This window comes from Cebus imitator, unplaced genomic scaffold, assembly GCF_001604975.1.
Source record: "Cebus imitator isolate Cc_AM_T3 unplaced genomic scaffold, Cebus_imitator-1.0 Scaffold257, whole genome shotgun sequence".
NCBI lineage: Eukaryota > Metazoa > Chordata > Mammalia > Primates > Cebidae > Cebus > Cebus imitator.
The window spans coordinates 2,070,573-2,090,371 of record NW_016107572.1 but is presented as its reverse complement, the minus strand read 5'-3'; the positions used below and the strand labels follow the sequence as shown (position 1 = coordinate 2,090,371).

Below are 19,799 nucleotides of genomic sequence, written 5' to 3'. Positions count from 1 at the left end.
AAAAAAAAAAAAAAAAAAAAAAAAACTTCTGATTTTTGTGTCAGAAATACAATAGGGTCTCTCTTTGCTTTGTTACCCAAATATAAAACCAAATTGCTTCCTTCCTCAGCCTGCACAAGTCCCCCGCTGCGTGTCCAGACTTATGGCTGGGACGGGTGCTCTGGCCAGGGAATTCCTGGAGTCTGTAGGAGGCAGAAGTCGCGGTGGGTGGGAGGACAAGGGCTTCCTGGGGAAGGTTTCCTCCAGAGAGGCTTCCAGTCCTCAAACAGAAGGGCCTTGGCGAGTGAGAGAGGGACCCTGAGCCATGGAGGGAGACACAACCCTGAGCCATGGAAGGAGACACAGTGGGCAGAGTTGCCCTGACTTGCCAGCCCTGCTGGTGGGCACAGAGCTGCCTGCCCTGGGAGCAGGTTGGCTTCTGGCGGGTAGCTGTTTTGGCTGGCTGACCTGGCATTACCCGTGCCACTCCCCGCTCCACCCTCGATCCCCACAGGCCCATATTTTACATGGGATGCTGCCTGACAGTAGGACAGAGTCCACTGAACTGCAGGGAGTGACACCTGGCCACAGCCAGCTGCAGGCTGGGCAGGGTGTGTGGGCGAGACCCAGAGACCGGCCGCTGGGGAACTGGTCAGGGGCCGGCCCTGGAGTGGACTCCAGCCAGCTGGTTCCTCCCTGCCCCTGTGCTCCTCCCCACACCCCCTAAGAAGTTTCACAGCACAAGGTAATTTTTCCAAATGCAGGTCACTCTGCCTCTCGAGGATGCCAAGGCTCTTGCAGGGGGCGGTGGGAGACAGGAACAGAGGATTAAGAGACTCTTCTTTTATTGTGGGGTGTTGTTTTGTTTCCAGATTACATGCATAATATCTGCTTACTTCAGAAAATTTGGAAAACAAGAAATTGTCAAGAAAAATCCCATTTAGGATATAAGCTATGGGGCAGCTTTCCCAGGCACAAGGGAATAGCACCTCAGAATTTGGTAAGAGCCGTTCATTGTCAGAACTAGGTGGCATCTTAAAAGGCGATTTTTCCTCAGCCACTGAAGTTGAGGTTTTTTTCTCTTTTTCTTTTTTTGAGACGGAGTCTCACTGTGTCACCAGGCTGGGGTGCAGTGGCGCAATCTCGGCTCACTGAAACCCCCACCTCCCAGGCTCAAGCGATTCTCCTGCCTCAGCTTCCTGAGTAGCTGGGACTGCAGGTGCATGCCATCACGCCTGGCTAATTTTTTGTAGAGACAGGGTTTTACCTTGTTGGTCAGGCTGGTCTCAAACTCCTGACTTTGTGATCCTCCCGCCTGAGCCTCCCAAAGTGCTGGGATTACAGGCGTGAGCCACCGCACCCAGCGAAGTTGAGTTTTAAAAACAAAGACAATGTTTTCCAACTCTCTCAGTTTACACATTTACGTTTTACAGAATGAAAGCCCAGAGAGGCCAACGGAGTTGGCCAAAATCATCCTGGGACAGAGACGGATGGCCTTGGAATCCACTACTTTCCATGCATTCATTACCTCGTATTTGTTACGTTATGCGGGACCAAAGTGCGGGGATGGCTCATGGGGGTGTCAGAACGGTCTATGAGGTGGGCTTCACCCCAATGCGCTTGACCTGCTAATAGGTTTTGAATAAGAGCTACCTTTTATCATTGCTTGTAACAAAGCAAAACTGCCCTGCAGAGGCGAGGCACTGCAGGGCAAGCATCAGGCCTGACTGTGGACACTTGGGGTATCGTTTGGGCTGTGCCAGGGCCGGCCATGGTGGTTTTGTATTGAGCAGCACTGTCCCTGGCCCTGTGGAACCCAAACTCTCTGATTTTCCGAGATGTTTTGTGAACTCACTGACAACGCTTTAATAAATCACTTTCCTCCTTCAACCAACCAGAGTGGACTCTTGCTTACTCTCACAACTGCATTCTAGAACACCTCATGCGTGCCAACATTACTTTCCCCACGGCTCATAGTTGAAGTTGGTTCAAAAGAAACTGCTTGCTCTGGCCTCAGACCATGTGTCTGAATAGGAGAAGGGAACAGAGAGGCAGAGCAGGAGAGGTCAGCCCAGACCCAGATGTTTGTTGGAGAGAAGGCAGCCCACAAGTGGCTCTACCCCAGAAGGCCAAGAATTGACTGGAAAGACAACATGATAGCTATTTTCACAAAGGTGCATGCTCTTTCCTTTTATGACGAAGATTCTGCAGGGCTACACCTCCATTTCTAGTACAGGACCCAGGAATCTGGCCCCATTGTCATAGGGTCTAATGGCCAGGCCTGCATCTGAGACTCAAGGATGCAGGTTCAGAAGTGGCGCCTTCGGGGTCTCCTCCTGGAGAAGCAGGATGGGGGTTGCTGAGCCAGTAGCAGCTTCTTTCTGGCATCCAGGATATAGAAAGTCTGCGTGGTGAGGCAGCTGACCATGGGGTCAGAGTCTCTCTGCATGTGTCTTAGGGCTGCAACAAAGACAGAAAGGCTAGTGGGCTGGGCAGGAGGGCCTAGGCAGAGAGGTACCAGGCTATGGTGTCAGGACTGGCAGATTTGAAACTATGAGCAAGAGCTTCTTCTGGGAGTCCACAGTGCTCCGTCACAAGCAAGACCACATAGCCGCCGTGCACACAGGGAGATGCGGGGCCCACGTGCTCCTCACCCTGCACCCATTACCAACCGCTCACTCCTCTCCACTGGCCCTCCCTGGCCCTGCGTCCCCTCTTCCCCGTAGAATAGCTGTGCATGAAGTCTTCTGCAGCCAGGGACTCAGCCACACATGGGGCCCAATGCTGTCTCTCCCACGAGAAGCCCAAGGGACCCTCCTGGCTGCTGGATGGGCTCCGTGGTGGCGAGGGTGTGAGTGAACATGGGGCAGGGGGCTCTGACCGGCCCCTCAAAACTGAAGCATCCTGGGGATGTCTGCCTCTCCACTCTTCTGGATGATCATTTTTGTGAGGCCATCTGCCCATTGTTCCTAACTTCTGAGCATTCCTCTCCAACACTGGTGCTGCCAAAGGACGCAAGGAGGAGGAGACCAGGCTGCCACTCACCTGCGTGCGCCTCGTCAATGTCATCCATCTCTTCCAAGTCGAGAGTCTGGAGAATCTGGCCTACAGGGGCACACAGAGGCACCTCAGAGCCCCACAAGGAATCAGTGGGGCCCTGGCTGCAGGTACTCTTGTCCCCCTTCCCAAAACACTCACCATTCCCTCCTTTTTCTTGCCTTCCCCTCCCTTGGCCACCAGCCTCAGGTTTGGACTTTTCCCATGAAGTTGAACTTGTGTTCCCTTGCTTCTCTGAAGGATTCTAAGCAAATTGGGCTGGGTGAAGGAGTGGACACGCCTCTCCCGGAAGAGCTCTTCCCTGGGGTGATCCGAGGCAGTCCCCCACCTACCTCTGCACTGCCCCCACTGGGTAGCTCCCAGACCCCAATGCTCCACCCTTTGGCTCTCTGCTGACTGGGCTCCTAGGACTTGGCACATTCTGCTGTAGGAAGGTGACCACCCAACCCGACCAGGAGCTTGCTACAGCGGAGGGAGCAGGAGGCCTAGGTAGGCACTCCCACCTCCACTCCCACCCCATAACGAAGTCCCCATGGGTTCTGTCTCTCCTCATGTCCTGGGTGCTCAGTCTGCTTAAGGGACCCTACGACAAGGACAAAGTGGCTCCCAGAAGATGAAAAGCCATACCTGCAAACCACACAGCTGCCCGGCGGACGGGAACCTGGGGGCTGCTGAAGCGCACCACACACTGCTTCAGAAACCAGAGGGCTTTGTCCGTCTCCTGCTCCAGCTGTAACAAGAGGGGTCAAATTGTGGAAGGGACACTCAGGCAGTTTTCAGATTACACTGGAGCCATCCCCTGAGTGCAAAAATCCGTCAAAACCTTCGCCATCTCCATCCCCTCCTACCCCAGCTCCTGAAATCGTCTTTCTTTCATGAAGCCTTCCTGGACCAGCCATGCCGCAGGGATCATACTCCCTGGCCTGACCCAGTTTGAGTGTGAAACTCATAGACTGGCCCCAGTGTTTGGCTCAGACATTTTTTTCTCTCCTAATAATAGAGGAGTGAAGCCTATTGCTGAAATCCCGTGTATTTCTATCTTATCTTAAACCTTCAATCTCCAGGTCATATGCTTTAGGTTGCAGAAGATCATGCCTACAGAATTCTGTTTAAGCAGAGCCTTAGTCACATGAACACAAAGATGGGAACAATGAATACTGAGAATTCCAAAAAAGAGGAGGGGGGAGGGAAGGAGTGGGGCAAGGATTGAAGAACTACCTATGGACTACGTTCACTCCTTGGAGATGGAAATGTTAGAAGCACAAACCTCAGCATCACACAGTATACCCATGGAACAAACCTGCACCCATACCCCCAAATCTAAAATTTTTAAAAGAGGCCAGGCACCATGGCTCACGCCTGTAATCCCAGCACTTTCAGAGGCCAAAGCAGCCGGATCGCCTGAGCTTGGGAGTTCGAGACCAGTCTGGGCAACAGAGTGAAACCCTATGTCTACAAAAATACAGAAGTTAGCTGGGCCTTGTGGCACATCCCTATACACCTAGTTACTCAGGAGGCTGAGGCAGGAGGATCGCTTGAACCCAGGAAGCAGACGTTGCAGTGAGCTGACGTGGCACCACTGCACTCCAGCTTGAGTAACAGAGCCAGACCCTGTCTCCAAAAAAATACGTAAAATAAAATTAAATACTTAAAATAAATAAAAATAAACAGAGCCTAGCCGTGCTAGGCTCTCTCCTGCCTAAGAATGCAGCCCCTTCTGCGTACATCAGACTTCCACCCTTGAAGGTTCAAAGGATGATGTGTCCTTCCCTTTGCAACAGCCACTAACCCAAGCCCGTCTCCTGCATCTCCTTCCTAGCTCCCATCCTAACCCTCCTTTTTCCCTCTGCAGTCGGTTCTTAAAACAGAAGGCTACATCCATGGTTTGCCCAACTCCTTTTGTCAGGATCTTTTCTTCAAGTAGAAATCTTAACTGGAAACCCAATATCCCAAACCCGTAAACCCAGCACTTTGGAAAGCCAAGGCAGGAGGATCACTTGAGCTCAGGAGTTACAGGCTAGCCCCGGCAACATGGCAAGACCCTGAGAAGAAAGAAGAAAGAAAAAGAAGAAGGAGGAGGAAGTGGAAGAGGAAGCGGAAGTGGCAGAAAAAGAAAGAGGAGGAGGAAAAGGAGGGAGTGGGGGAGAAGGAGAAGAAACAGGAGGGGGGTAGTGGAGAAGAAGAAGGAGGAGGAGGAGAAGGACAAGGAGGAAGAAGAGGAGGAGGAGAAGGGGGAGGGGGAGGAGGAGAAGGAGGAGGGGGAGAAGAAGAAAAAGGGGGAGGGGAAGCGGAGGAGGAGAAGGAGGAGGAGGTGGAGGAGGAGGAAGAAGAAGGAAGGGAGGGAGGGACGGACGGAAGGAGGGATGGAGTGGGGGAGGGAGAAGGAGAGGAGGAGGGGGAGGAGGAGGGGATCTCTTGAACCTGGGAGGTGGAGGTTGCGGTGAGCTGAGATCGCGCCACTGCACTCCAGCCTGGGCTTCAGATCAAGACCATCCTGGCCAACATGGTGAAAGCCTGTCTCTACTAAAAATACGAAAATCAGCCAGACAATGGTGGCACGCACCTGCAGTCCCAGCTACTCAAGAGGCTGAGGCAGGAGAATGGCTTGAACCCGGGAGGCAGAGGTTGCAGTGAGCGGAGATTGAGCCACTGCACTCCAGCTTGGGTGACAAGAAGGAGGAGGAGGAGGAAGAGAAGGAAAATGAGAAGAAGAGGAAGAGGAAAAAGAAGAAGGGCTCTGCTGGGGTTGAAGGAGGTGGGAAGGCTGAGCCTAGCCTGCCTGCTCTTCTCTCCAGTCTTTTGAAGTTACCCGAGAAACCATGGGGGTTTTTGCACCCTTGATTGCTTCCTGAAACTGGTCATGGTCCTTCCTAGGTGACCATGACCCTCCTCTCTTTTTGCCCTCCTTTGACTTTCTGCCAGATTTCTTTTCCTCGTCTTCTCCGTGGGATCCTTGGAACTGATGTCTCCTGGGATCTCAATGTTGACCCCTATGCTGCTCCCACCACGGTGTCCTTAGGAGAGCACATCTGTGCTCAGGGCCGCAGTGTCCATCTACCACCCGGCAGGCTGCTCGGAGCTCACCAACACAGCGAGCACATCTGTGCTCAGGGCCGCAGTGTCCATCTACCACCCGGCAGGCTGCTCGGCGCTCACCAAACAGCCCTGTCCTCCAAGCTTCAGTGACACCTATCTACCTTCCAACGGAATAGGTCCACTTAGTGTTCTCACTGATTTTACAAGGTCTCCACGCACAAAACCACACCACCACCCTCCCCTCCACACCTGTTCCTCCCTCTGTATTTCTGACCTCAGTCTGGGACACCAGCGTGTATCCACATCGGAAGCCAAGAGGCGACTTGTACTTCCACAATTCACATCGTATCCATCTCCACAACTAGCTAGTCCGGCTCGTGTCTTTGTCTTCCTGGCTCCATCTTTCCCCAGACACTCTCAGCACAGCGTCCAACTCCCTCCCTTGGGGACGTTTCTTTGATTTGTAGCTTCCGTGATTTGTGTGAAATGCACAGCTCTCTGACCATACTACCTGCTTGCTCAAAATGCTTCAACCACTTCCCTTGCCTACAGCCGCAAGTCCCAGTCCTCACTGGGCCCAAACCTCCACAGCACAGTGCGGCCCAGCCTCCTGCCTCCTGCTTGGTGTCTGCTGCCTGGACTGCACACTGGCAGTCTATGAGCAAAAGCAGCCTAAAGATATTTTTTTTTTGTTTGATCTACATAATGGTTTACATTTTAAATTATTTGCAAACATTAATGCAGGAAATTTCACCCCAAATCAGGATTTCCTGCTTCTTTTTTTAAAATAAAAAAATTTATTTTTTGAGACAGACTTTTGCTCTGTCATCCAGGCTGGAGCGCAGTGACATAATCTCAGCTCATTGCAACCTCCACCTCCCGGGTTCAAGCAATTCTCTGCCTCAGCCTCCTGAGTAGCTGGGATTACAGGTGCCTGCCACCTCGCCTGGCTAATTTTTGTATTTTTAGTAGAGACGGGGTTTCCCCATGTTGGCCAGGCTGGTTTCAAACTCCTGGCCTCAAGTGACCCGCCCACCTTGGCCTCCCAAAGTGCTGGGATTATACGTGTGAGCCACAGCACCTGGCATGGATTTCCTGCTTCTCTTAACCCTGAGCCACTTTCTCTCCTAGAAACAATTGGTGAGTTCTCAACTGGGGACTGTACTATGTGGAGGGAATTACGAAACTGGGAGATGTTTATGGTTTTCAAAATGATGATGGGGTACACCAGTTTCTAATATCCCATTATACATTTATGTCTATCAAAACCCTACTTATAATAATCCATGCCTAGAACTTGGCTTTTTTAGACAATAGAGTACTTTTTTTTTTTTTTTTTTTGCGCAGAGTCTGGCTCTGTCGCCCAGGCTGGAGTGCAGTGGCGCAATTTTGACTCACTGCAACCACCACCTCCCAGGTTCAAGCAATTTTCCTGCCTCAGCCTCCTGAGTAGCTGGGACTACAGGCACATGCCACCATGCCCAGCTAATTTTTGTATTTTTAGTAGAAACAGGGCTTCACCATGTTGGCCAGGATGGTCTCGATCTCTTGACCTCATGATCCGCCTGCCTCAGCCCCCCAAAGTGCTGGGATTACAGGCATGAGCCACTGCGCCCAGCCAATGGAGTATTTTTTCACAGTTCAGCTACATACTGGATTTTCTAGGAATGCATCTGCAATAGACATCAAAGACTATAGTTCATCTTGTTCAGAAAGTCACAAGAAATGATTCATCGTTTTGGAAGTCCCATCACCAACGGCAACCCTTCTTGTGATGTCTGAGTCTCCCACACAATGCTCCTATATCATTCTGCATTTGTAGCAGATCCGTTCACAGTGATTCCCTGAAGAGGGGCAAGGATTCATGTATATCATTGTTCTTAAGTAACTAGGCCCTGGCAGGGCGCAGTGGCTTGCGCCTATAATCCCAGAACTTCGGGATGCTGAGGCAGCTGCATCATCTGAGGTCAGGAGTTCGAGACCAGCCTGACCAGTATGAGGAAACCCCATCTCCACTAAAAATACAAAAATAAGCCAGGCCTGGTGGCAAGCACCTGTAATCCCAGCTACCCAGGAGTCTGAGACAGGAGAATCGCTTGAACCCGGGAGGAGGTGGAGGTTGCAGTGAGCCGAGATCGTGCCACTGCACTCCAGCCTGGGCTTCAGGACTCCGTCTTGAAAAAAAAAACACACAAAATAAAGTAACTGTGCCCAAACATTTACATGTAGTATTTATGTTCTATTATTATGTTGTGTTATGCTGCATTGTGTTCCATATATTCATACAGATTATTTTGTTGTAGATTACTTTCATTTCTCCTTTGGAGTTAGGGCATTATATTACTTATTTTGGAAATACGCAAAGGTAGAGGACATTATTTATGAATTTCCCTTTAGGAGCGTAAAGGCGGTGCCACTGAATGTGTGCTGTGACGGCAGTGTGGGGTCCCTGGTCATGCTGAGAAGGCTGCTTGCGCTGGGCCTCAGGGCCTAACGTTCTCTTCCGGGCCACCCACTCTGATCTCTGGTTGGTGTTTCTTGCATGGCCTTGCAGGTATTCGCCTTTTTTTTTTGTTTGTTTGTTTTCTGAGATGGAGTCTTACTCTGTCACCCAGGCTGGAGTGCAGTGGCACAGTCTTGATTCACTGCAGCCTCCATCTCCCAGGTTTAAGCAATTCTCTGCCTCAGCCTCCTGAGTAGCTGGGATTACAGACGCCTGCCACCACACCCAGCTAATTTTTGTATTTTTAGTAGAGATGGGGTTTCACCATGTTGGCCAGGCTGGTCTCGAACACCTGACCTTGTGATTCACCCACCTTGGCCTCCCAAAGTGCTGAGATTACAGGCATAAGCCACCGCACTCAGCCAGCATTTGCCTTTTCTGCCCTGCTCTAATGATTCCAAGGCACTGATGTTAATAGCTCCCCACACACCAGACCTTTCTGCCCTTATTTCTCAGGATGGTTGTGAGGATCAAATCATACCAGAAATTGTGTGCAAGGTCCCTGGAACAGAGTGAGTGCTTTGCTCCACACCCCTGGGCACAGCATCACCTTGGTGTGCACTCTTGATTCCTTCCCTTCGCCTAAGTGTTACCCTGCCTTCCATTTCTCCTTCTGAAGATGACACCTCTTCCAGGAAACCTTCCTTCGACTCCCAGACTGTGCTGGGTACCCCTTCTTTGCCATTCCCAAGGTATGCTGAGATTCTCTGCTTGTGTGCCTAGCTCCCCAATTCAGACAGGAAGCAAGGGGAGGGCAGGAACCATATCTAGGTGCTGAGCACAAAGTAGGTGCTTAATGAGTATCTCATCGTTGAACTGTTGCTGCTGCCACTGCTACTACTGCTGCAAGCCCCGGAGCTGCAGGAAAAGGACCCAGACTGCTGGGGATGCCGCCCTCCCTTGCATAGGGGCAGAAGGTGAGCAAGTTGCTGGCTTACCAGGGCTCCGAGAATGTTCCACACATCTTTCTCTGCAAATACTGCTTTCAGCTTTGACCAGCCCAGCACAGCAGCTGTGTGGCAGAGGGCAGACCGGCAGATCTGGGAGAGAAGGAGGCTCAGTATGAGGAGCTGGGGAGTGGGCCTGGGCAGGGACACGGAGGGTGCAAAGAGCAGAGACAAGCAGCATCACATCCAGCCTCAATGGGATGGAAATGCTGGTGAATCGACAGGGACCCAGGGCTTAGGGAAAAGGCAGGGGTCCGGGCAGCGTGACTCTACTTACACGCTCCTTTTCCCACTAATGAGAAGTTTAAAAATTACAGTTCTAACATTTTCCCAGTTGCTGTGGTGTGACACGGAGACCCAGAGCACTGGAACTATCCAGCTCAGAGCCTTATTCACTGGCCACATGGCTTCCCACGCCCCCACCCTTGCCCCCACTCCACCCCACAAAACAGTCTTTCTGAAAACAAATTTCCCCAAAGTCTTAATCCCCCAACTGGGTGGTCGCTGTTCTAAATCAGGGCTGGCTGTGTTGGGAAACCACGGTGGAATCCACTGGTGGGGCTCTCCCACACAAAGATAATATCCCCATTCAATCACTTGCCCAGCCGGCCTCAGATGCGCCTAAGAGGCCTCAGTGACGACAAAGTAGGCTGCTCTGTGGAAACAAGGTGTCCTGTCACTAAGTCAGCCAGTCTTCAAGTGTTCAAGCTGCAGTTCACGTTCCTGGGGCTCCTGGCCTCAAAGCTGGACTCATTCATTCCGGAAAGAAGGCCAGTTCTAGGCCGTCTCTGTTCTGCCCACCACACTGCCTCCCACGGGGGCTTCCCGGCCCAGGGAGCCCTGTCTCCATTCACAGGCAGAGAGTATGCAAACAGCAGCGTGGAGAGGGGGCCCCTGGAGCCACAGGCAGGGAAGCAGAGAGAGGGACTGGTGCCTGTCGATGAGACTCTCCTAGGAGTAACACCACTGGGAGTCAGTGGCCAATCGGATGGAGCCGGAAGCTGGGGAAAACTTCAGTGCAAGCATCTGTCACTCTCTAGTCTCTTAGTGAAACTCTGCAAGGACCGGGACTACTTGACTCCTTCAGCACCATCCAGTCCTGCCACAGCCCTGCCTGAGCACTCAACATGTTTAGCGTTTACCTCCCATGAAAACAGGGACTGAAGACCAGGCTCCACGGCCTGGCGTCTCACCAGAGCCACGTCGGAATTCACGTCCTGCAGGTGGAGCACTAGGGCGACTAGCAAGTTGAGGATCTGATGCTTCAAGGGAAAGACAAGGCTCCGCTTCTTGACCTTGGCCAAGACACTCCCATAGATCTCAAAGGCTGCCAACCGCAGATGCTCTGACACCTGTGTGGGGAAGACGCCTCTGTGTCTGTCTTTTCACCTGGCCACCCAGGGTCAGGGGACCCGAGCTCCACCCCCCCGATCCCACACTCCTGTGTGCATCCCTCCCCACGTGACCTGCTCTGACCCCTGCCGGCTGTGGTCTGCTTTCTCACTCCATCTTACTCTTCAGAAAGACACAGAGGGCAGAAGCTACCAGCCCCCTTCAGAATGGTGTCATATTCAAGGTGAAGGGCCTTGAATCATTCTGCCAACTCCGTGTGGGTTTTTTTGTTGTTGTTATTTTTTTTGAGACAAGGTCTCAGTCTGTTGCCCAGGCTGGAGTGCATGGCATGGTCACAGCTCACTGCAGCCTTGACCTCCTGGGCTAAAGCAATCCTCCTGCCTCAGCCTCCCAAATAGCTGGGGCCACAAGCACCCACCACCACACTCAGCTAATGTGTTGCTGTTGTTAGAACGGGGTCTCACTATGTTGCCCAGGCTGGTCTTAAACTCCTGGCCTCACATGAGCCACCTGCCTTGGCCTCCCAAAGTGCTGTGATTATAGGTGTGCGCCACCACACCCAGCCGACTTTCTTATTTTACAGATGCCTAGAGAAAGAAAATGACCCCGAGAGGCCTTCACCTCCTCAAAGAAGGGCGCCAGCGTGAAGGTGAGCTGGATAAGGAAGGAGGACGAGTGCTGCCAGGTGAGGTGGCTCAGGAGAGTCTTCAGCACCCGCAGAGTCTCCAGCACGATGTCACCGTTCGAGGAGTAGCAGCAGTTCAGCACGTAGGGCTGGAGGATGCGGAGCCGTCTGACCTGCGGGCGACAGCTGCTCAGGGAACGGGGAGCTGAGGAGATGACCCCTGCCAAGCCAGGGAATTCTCATTTCAAGTCAATTCAGCCCCACAAATGAACGCCGCATTCTTCTGCTTTTTCACTCTGGAGCTGGGACTTGTCCAGCGTCTGGGTAATAGTTGGAATGAGCTGCCCAGGAGGACAGTTGGGGAGATAGCTTGTGCCCATCATGAGAAAAGGGGAGAAGACAGAGGAGGCCCCCTCCTCCCACTACACCATAAGTTTCATCTCCGCTGCCTTTCTTATCCCTGATGACAACAGCAATCTCCAAGGGACCTGGATGACATGTGTGAGATCCTGGGGTTAGCTTGGCCTGTTCTCTGAAATGGCCCATGGGAAAACTTCCTCAGGAGACCTTTCCTGGGAGGGAGAAATCGTGACTGGCTCCAGCCCCAACTCCTGTCTGTGGTGCACTGGCCTCATGAGGATTTGCTCTCTTTGGTCACAAGAGTGTGTCCCACCCTGTCTATAACTGGACACACCAGATGTCCCTTGCCCTGGTGACAATGTCTCCTGAGAGCACACCCTTGGCCCCTGCCCCACTTCACCATGTTTCCGTGCTTCACGAAGACCTCCAGCATCTGCAGCAACAGCTTCACCGTGGCTGGCTCCTCACTCCTGAACCAGTTTGCAAGAATGCGGATGGTGATGTCATCCACTACGGCTGCCACATCGGGGCACTGGAGCAGCTGCGGAAGGGAGACCAAGAAAGACAGGCGGGCAAGGAGAAAAAGCAGTCCTCAGTGACTTCGGATCTAGGTTCCTACTCATTAGTAGGGAAATATTCTGAGGGGTTTAGAATTGGTAGAGAGGCCAAAGCCTAGTTAAAGGCTGAATTCGTACCTGTCATTCCAGAAGTCATATATTCATTCCCCAAGTTTTCCTTAAGCTTTTTTTTTTTTTTTTCAAGAAGGAGTCTTGCTCTGTTGCCCAGGCTGGAGTGCAGTTGTGTGATCTCGGCTCACTGCGACCTCTGCCTCCTGGGTTCAAGCAATTCTCGTGCCTCAGCCTCCTGAGTAGCTGGGACTACAGGCGTGCACCACCATGCCCAGCTAATTTTTGTATCTTTTAGTAGAGATGGGGTTTCACCATGTTGACCAGGCTGGTCTCGAACTCCTGACCTCAGGTGATCCACCCATATGGCCTCCCAAAGTGCTGGGATTACAGGCATGAGCCACTGCACCTGGCCCCTTAAACATTTTTTTTTTTTTTGAGACAGTCTCCCTCTGTCACCCAGGCTGGAGTGCAGTGGCACAATCTTGGCTCACTGCAACCTCCACCTCCCAGGTTCAAGCTATTCTCTTCCCTTAGCCTCCCCAGTAGCTGGGATTACAGGCATGTGCCACCCTACCCTGCTAATTTTGTATTTTGAGTAGAGACAGGTTTCACCATGTTGGTCTGGCTGATCTCGAACTCCTGACCTCAGATGATACCCCACCTCACTTCCCAAAGTGCTGAGATTACAGGCATGAGCCACCACACCCGGCCCCCTTAAGCATTCTTGATAAGGGAAACTGTAGGAGATAAAAGTAAGAAATGCACTCTGCCCTCAAAGATCCTAGAAATTCAGCTAGAGAGTCAAGACTTACGTACATGAACCACCTATTGAACATTCAAGGCAATAACAATACTACACAAATTCAAAGCAAGTAAAAAGTTATCATAAACAGGTATTGCTCTATCTAGGAAAGGTTTATGAAAGAGGTAGAACTGGAGCTGAACTTGAATAAAGAGAACTTCAGTGAGCAGATGGGAGGAGAACATAGGGGTGTGTGTGTGTGTGCGCGCACGCGCATGTGTGTGTTTAACGGGAAAAGGTGGGTATAGCAAAACAAGAGAAAAATGTAGGGAATAAGTGTAACATAGTTGAGGAAAGGGCAATGGGTGCTGACCTCGCTCCAGAGGATCCCATTGGTGAGGAGTGTTGGACGTGGAAAATGTGTTGGGTTGACCGAAGGTCCTAGGAGGAAAGATACCAGCATGTCATCTTCTGGAGTTGCTCCAGCTGGGTGTGGTGGCTCACACCTGTAATCCCAACTACTCTGGAGTTTGAGGCAGGACAATCACCTGAAGCCAGGAGTTGGAGACCAGCCTGGGCAGCATAGCGAGACTCCCTGTCTCTAAAAAAATAAAAATAAAGTTGCTTCAAGCACAAGTAATAAGGGTCTGGACGAGGCCAGGTAGTAGGGATGGAGAAAGGATGACTCTGAGGAACATTGCAAAGCACATAATGGTCAGATTTACTGACCTGCTGAAAAAAGCAAAAGAGAAAAGTCAAAGACAGTCCCCTGGAATAATCCTTTTTAAAAGGGAGAGGGGGAAAGGAGAATTATTAAGAAATCACTGTCGGCCAGGCACGGTGGCTCACGTCCGTGATCCCAGCACTTTGGGAGGCCAAGTGGGGGATCACCTGAGGTCGGAAGTTAGAGACCAGCCTGACCAACATGGAGAAACCCAGTCTCTACTAAAAATACAAAATTAGCTGGGTGTAGTGGCTCATGCCTATATCCTAGCTACTTGGGAGGCTGAAGCAGAGGAATTGTTTCAACCTGGGAGGAGGAGGTTGCAGTGAGCCGAGATGATGCCATTGCACTCCAGCCTGGGCAACAAGAGCGATGTCTCAAAAAAATTTAAAAAATCACTTGAACCCCGGAGGCAGAGGTTGCAGTGGGCCGAGATTGCACCACTGCATGTACTCCAGCCTGGTGGCAGAGTAAGAGTCTGTCTCAATAAAGGAAAAAAAAAAAAAATGAGAGAGAGATCATCCTGGCCAACATGGTGAAACCCTGTCTCCACTAAAAACACAAAAATTAGCTGGTCATGGTGGTGCACACCCATAGTCCCAGCTACTTGGGAGGCTGAGGCAGGTGAATCGCTTGAACCTGGGAGGCAGAGGTTGCAGTGAGCTGAGATTGCACCACTGTCCTCTAGCCTGGCAACAGAATGAGACTCTGTCTCAAAAAAAAAAAAAAGATTATTTTAAATAACATTTTTGCTTGATGACTTATGATATAGAAAATATATTTTGATGACTTGTGATATAGAAAATACATTTTAAATAATAAAATGACATTTAAAAAGAAAATATATTTTGATATATTTAAATATATTTAAAAAGAAAATATATTTAAAAAGAAAATATATTTTGATGACTTGCGATATAGAAAATATATTTTAAATAATAAAATGACATTTAAAAAGCCAAAAGTCAATCGGATACATTTAAACTATATGTACTTGCTTTAGCATGCATGTATGCATGCACATATGAATGTACATTTACATGTAACTAATGGCAAAGAAGTCTTCATTAACATCTCAGCAGTTTTCATCTGACTTTGACTGGCTGTCAAGCAGATCCACCCTAATTTACTCTCTAGCTAAGTAAGCTAGAGAGTGAATCTCTGCCTTACTTTCATTCTCACAAAATAGAGGTAAATAACACCCTTTTCACAGAATTAGAGAGAATTAAAATAACAGAGCTCTGCTGTTTCTTGAGTACACCGAAGAAAAGCACACAGGGCTTTCTGTTTTAAATATTTCTATTTGTGATCATCTCAAGGAAATTAATAAAGATAACGAAGCAAGCAACAAACGGAGCGACAAAGCTACGGTCTCTCACTTACAGATCTCGACCTACTTACTTACCCGGTCCCTAAAACCCCATTGGCTTTCCACTTTAGAATCTACTGCTTCTCTCTCTGGTTGCTGAAAATGGGGTTCACCCATCCCCCTACTGCGGTGCTCCTTCCAGCCTCTCCCCAACATGCTGACCTTCCCTCCCCATTGTCAGCCCAAAACCCCAATCAGGGTGGCAGATGAGCAAACACTGTATCATGTGCCCCTTGTTTCAGTTGGGTATCAGACACTTGGGGAAACCTCTAGAGTGATTCTCAATCCAAGCTATATTTCTAGAATATATCTTTAATCCTGGGAGCTTCTAAAATAAACTGATGCCTGGACCCATGCCAGATCAATTCAAATAGAAAAACTAGACAGAGAGTGAGGGGCAGGGTGGAGGCTTGGCATTAGCATTTTTGAAACCTCCCAGGAGGATTCTGATATGCAGCAGGGTTCAGAATTACTGCTCTGAAGAGAGAGGCAGCCATCTCATGGTGGCCTCCTGCCCACTCGGGCTTGTGCCTTGTACTGTTTCTCCAAGCTAGGTCCAAGGACTACCTGTGGCACAACCACCACTGGAGTACTTCTAGAAAATGAAGACTTCCGCTGGGCGCAGTGGCTCATGCCTGTAATCCCAACAGTTTGGGAGGCTGAGGCGGGTGGATCACCTCAGGTTGGGAGTTCGAGACCATCCTGGCCAACATAGTGAAACCCCGTCTCTACTAAAAATACAAAAATTAGCTTGGTGTGGTAACAGGCGTCTATAATCCCAGCTACTCAGGAGGCTGAGGCAGGAGAATTGCTTGAACTCAGGAGGCAGAGATTGCAGTGAACCGAGATCGCGCCATTGCACTCCAGCCTGGCGACAGAGCAAGACTCCATCTCGGAAAAAAAAAAAAAAAAAAAAAAAATCATGTGGCTTGAATTTTAAAAGGATCCCATTTAAGGCTGTAGCGGCTCAGAAACTCCGAAATTCTCTCAAATACTATTGGTGGAAGTCTAAAGTGGTACAGCTCTACCAGAAAGCAATTTGTCATTATTGTTAAAATTCATAGAAGACGTTCATACTTTTTGGTCTAATAGTTCCAATTATTATATTCAACAGTTAAGGAAATAATCTGGAATATGGGCAAAAACTTTTGACAGAGATGTTCATTCCAATGTTATTTATAATTGTGTAAAATTGGAAACAGAATGTCGAATAAATTATAGATCATCTTTGTGATGAAACATTGTATCACCACTAACATTTATATTTATAGGCCAGGCATGGTGGCGTACAACTGTAATCCCAGCACTTTGGGAGGCCCAGGTGGGAGGATCACTTGAGCCCAGGAGTTCAAGACCAGCCTGAGCAGTATAATGAGACCTCCTTCTCTACATTTAAAAAAAAAATTTTAAATTAGCCAAGCGGGGTGGTACATGCCTGTAGACCTCGATCCTCAGAAGGCTGAGGTGGGAGGATCACTTGAGCCCAGGAGATGGAGGCTGCAGTGAGCCATGATCACACCACTGCACTCCAGTGTAGAACATACCTTTAAACCTGGGGCAACAGAGTGAGACTCTGTCTCAAAAAATAAAACAAAATTTTAAACTGTATGTTACAGGCTGGGTGTGGTAGCTCACACCTGTAATCCCAGCACTTTGGGAGGCCGAGGTGGGTGGATCATGAGGTCAAGAGTTCAAGACCAGCCTGGCCAAGATGGTGAAACCCCATCTCTACTAAAAATACAAAAATTAGTGGGCATGATGGTATGTGCCTGTAATCTCAGCTAATCAGGAGGCTGAGGCAAGGAATTGCTTGAACCCAGGAGGCAGAGGTTGCAGTGAGCCAAGATCATGCCACTGCACTCCAGCCTGGGCGACAGAGCAAGACTCTCTCTGAAAAAAGAAAAATGTATGTTACAAAGAACATGTAATGACATAGACAGATATTTGAATAGAGCAGGATACAGAATATTAGTAGAAAATGATTTCTACTAATGCAGTGGCTCACACCTGTAATCCCAGCACTTTAGGAAGCTGAGGTGGGTGGATCACCTGAGGTCAGGAGTTCGAGACCAGCCTGACCAATATGGTGAAACCCCATCTCTACTAAAATTCTAAAATTACAAAAATTAGCCAGGCGTGGTGTTGTGCACCTATAGTCCCAGCTACTTGGGAGGCTAAAACAGGAGAATCGCTTGAGCCCAGGAGGCAGAGGTTGCAGTAAGCTGAGATTGCACTACTGCATTCCAGCCTGGGCGACAGAGGGAGACTCCATCTAAAAAAAAAAAAAAAAAAAACGGAAGAAAGAAAATGATTTCAACCAGCACACACATACACACCTCTATACAGGCAAAAACCTGAATGAATGTGGTTTCCTCTGGGGGTTATGCTTAGCAATGGTTTTATAATTTTTGATATACTTTTCCATATTTTTGAAATTTCCTATTTTTTTTTTCTGCGGGTAGTTGAATTATATTGAGTCAATCAGGGGCCCTAAGCAAAGATTAATTTTAAAAGGCTGCTCAAGGCTGAGGTGGTTGAAGGAGAGAGCTGTGTTGTTCCGTAAGGTCAGGGCAGAGTCAAACTGCCAAGAGATTTAAGGAGGCACCAAAGCCCCCAACTCAAGGTAACCAAATCAAATGCCATTAGCCATGGCCCCCAACCCTTCGTAGCAGTGAGTCGGTGGCCTTCCTGGGAGGTGTCTGTTGGGCATGGCTGTCTTACAGAGGGATCACCCTCACCTGTTCCCCTCCCACCAAGAGCCAGTCACCTCTGTCAGGAGCACAAGGGCTGTCAAGTGATTCTTGCAGTCTGGGTCCTGGAGGAACTTGATGATGGAGCCGAAGAGCGGGCGGTTGTGCCAACAGTTATTGACGACCAGGGACCTACCGACAAGAGAACAGTGTTCAGGTGAGGTCTGGGCTGCAGGAGAGGGCCAAGCGAATGGAGGGCCCTCCAGCCGGGGACCCAGGTGCAGCTCACCTGGCCAGAAGAGTGACTCCATCATAGTGTCTTTCAGGATTGACGAGCAGCCCCCAGCCCCCATGTCTCTGAATAGAAGACACATGGTCCCCATAACCACAACTTTGCATCAAGGTCTTCAGGGCCTCCACGGTAGAACTGGAGAAAGAGCAGAAAACAGAAGTCATTCACCATCTGCGCTCCTCTCCCTCACCAGCCACCTGCCTGACTTCCAAAGCTTTCTGGGGATCATGACCTGCTGGTGGTCGGACAGCCCCCAGAGACCCAGTTAATATTTTACAAGTGAAGCAACTGAGACCAAGAGAGATGTGACAGCTGCAAGGTGACACAGTGAGCCAGCAGAAGGGTAGGGAATGCAGTCCAGGTCTGTGGACTCAAATGTGTGTTTTATCTATGGTATTGGTCTCACTTCGGTACCGAATCTGTGCATCAGCCTAGTATGCCAGGTTTAAAGAAGGAGCCTTTCCTTAAAAAGTCCAGAAAGCTGGACTCCCACCTGCAATCCCAGCAACAAAGGAGGCTGAGAGAAGGGGATGGTTTGAGGCCAGGAGTTCAAGGCCAGCTTGGGGAAATAGCAAGACCCTGTCTCTAAAAAAATAAAATAATAAAATAGATTTTTTTTTTAATCCAGGAAGACTTCTTCATACGAAGTGTGGGGAACAGGTTAAGTGCCCTGGCAGGAGCGTGTACAAAGGGTATTCAGGCCCAGCAGGCTGATAACAAGTCGGGCGAAGGTGCTAAGCTGATGGCCCCTGGAGCGTAATCACTAGCAAATGCCAAAGGTACCTTATCGGGTCCACCCATTCAGCTATGTGTTGCTGATCCTGGCTTATTTCAGCGCCCCCTTCAAGCACAAAAAAGGAGATCTGGAACAGCAGGGCCAGGAACAAGGAGGAGAAGAAGGACTGCACCTCCATCCGCCGACTGGGTACCTGCAGGAGCTCATGGACGGCCCTGGTGGCCTGGGAGGGAGGAGGAGAGTCAGCCATTACCATATCTTCAACTCATAGATCCTGTCACCAGAAAATCTCTTTCCACAACCCATCACCATGACAGATTTGCCCAGTAAAACCCATGCTGCTAGAGCAGGTGCAGATTAAATTAGTGTGAGCCAGAAAAATCAAGGGCAATTTCTAGAATGTCATTGTTTTAAAAGCGCTCTTCTAATCATGGTGGTTATTTTAGTCTCTTATCATTTTGAGAGTTAGAGGAGCTGGGGAATCCAGTTCTTCTATCTCCCTGACAAAGCAAAGTCAACTGGAAAACCCTCCCTGCAACCCAACTCCAAGACTGCCATTAGACTGTTTCCACCAAACACTGATACCTAAAAGGTCAAGGCCCAAAGAGCCCGTGACAGCCGTGACAGCCGAGGACAGGACGCAGGGAGTCCCCTTCCCTACCCCGGCCCCCCCGTTGACCTTTCCATACAATCAATGGTGAGATATCTGTTCCCTCGTGGCTGGGCTCCTGGTCCTTTGATCTCTGGTGTGGAGTCA

General features: G+C 49.9%; 1 protein-coding gene across 1 annotated transcript; it reads right to left on the bottom strand.

Moving 5' to 3' along the window:
- Positions 1-3,583: 3,583 nt before the first annotated feature.
- Positions 3,584-19,259, bottom strand: LOC108283203 (maestro heat-like repeat-containing protein family member 7). The gene is made up of 8 exons (XM_017499407.2): positions 19,090-19,259; positions 18,304-18,441; positions 18,092-18,206; positions 12,261-12,401; positions 11,497-11,673; positions 10,716-10,874; positions 9,514-9,615; positions 3,584-3,766 (listed from the first exon to the last, which is right to left on the bottom strand). The coding sequence occupies exons 1-8, from the start codon at positions 19,218-19,220 to the stop codon at positions 3,620-3,622; spliced, it is 1,110 nt and encodes a 369-aa protein (XP_017354896.2). The 5' UTR covers positions 19,221-19,259; the 3' UTR covers positions 3,584-3,619.
- Positions 19,260-19,799: the final 540 nt, after the last annotated feature.

Coding starts and splice junctions, on each gene's coding strand:
- LOC108283203 (XM_017499407.2), bottom strand. CDS start 19,220: ATGGAGGTGCAGTCCTTCTTCTCCTCCTTGTTCCTGGCCCTGCTGTTC. Junction 10,875..11,496: donor TGGCGCCCTTCTTTGAGGAG/GTGAAGGCCTCT, acceptor TTCCCCACACAG/GTGTCAGAGCATCTGCGGTT. Junction 3,767..9,513: donor GGAACATTCTCGGAGCCCTG/GTAAGCCAGCAA, acceptor CTCTTGTTACAG/CTGGAGCAGGAGACGGACAA.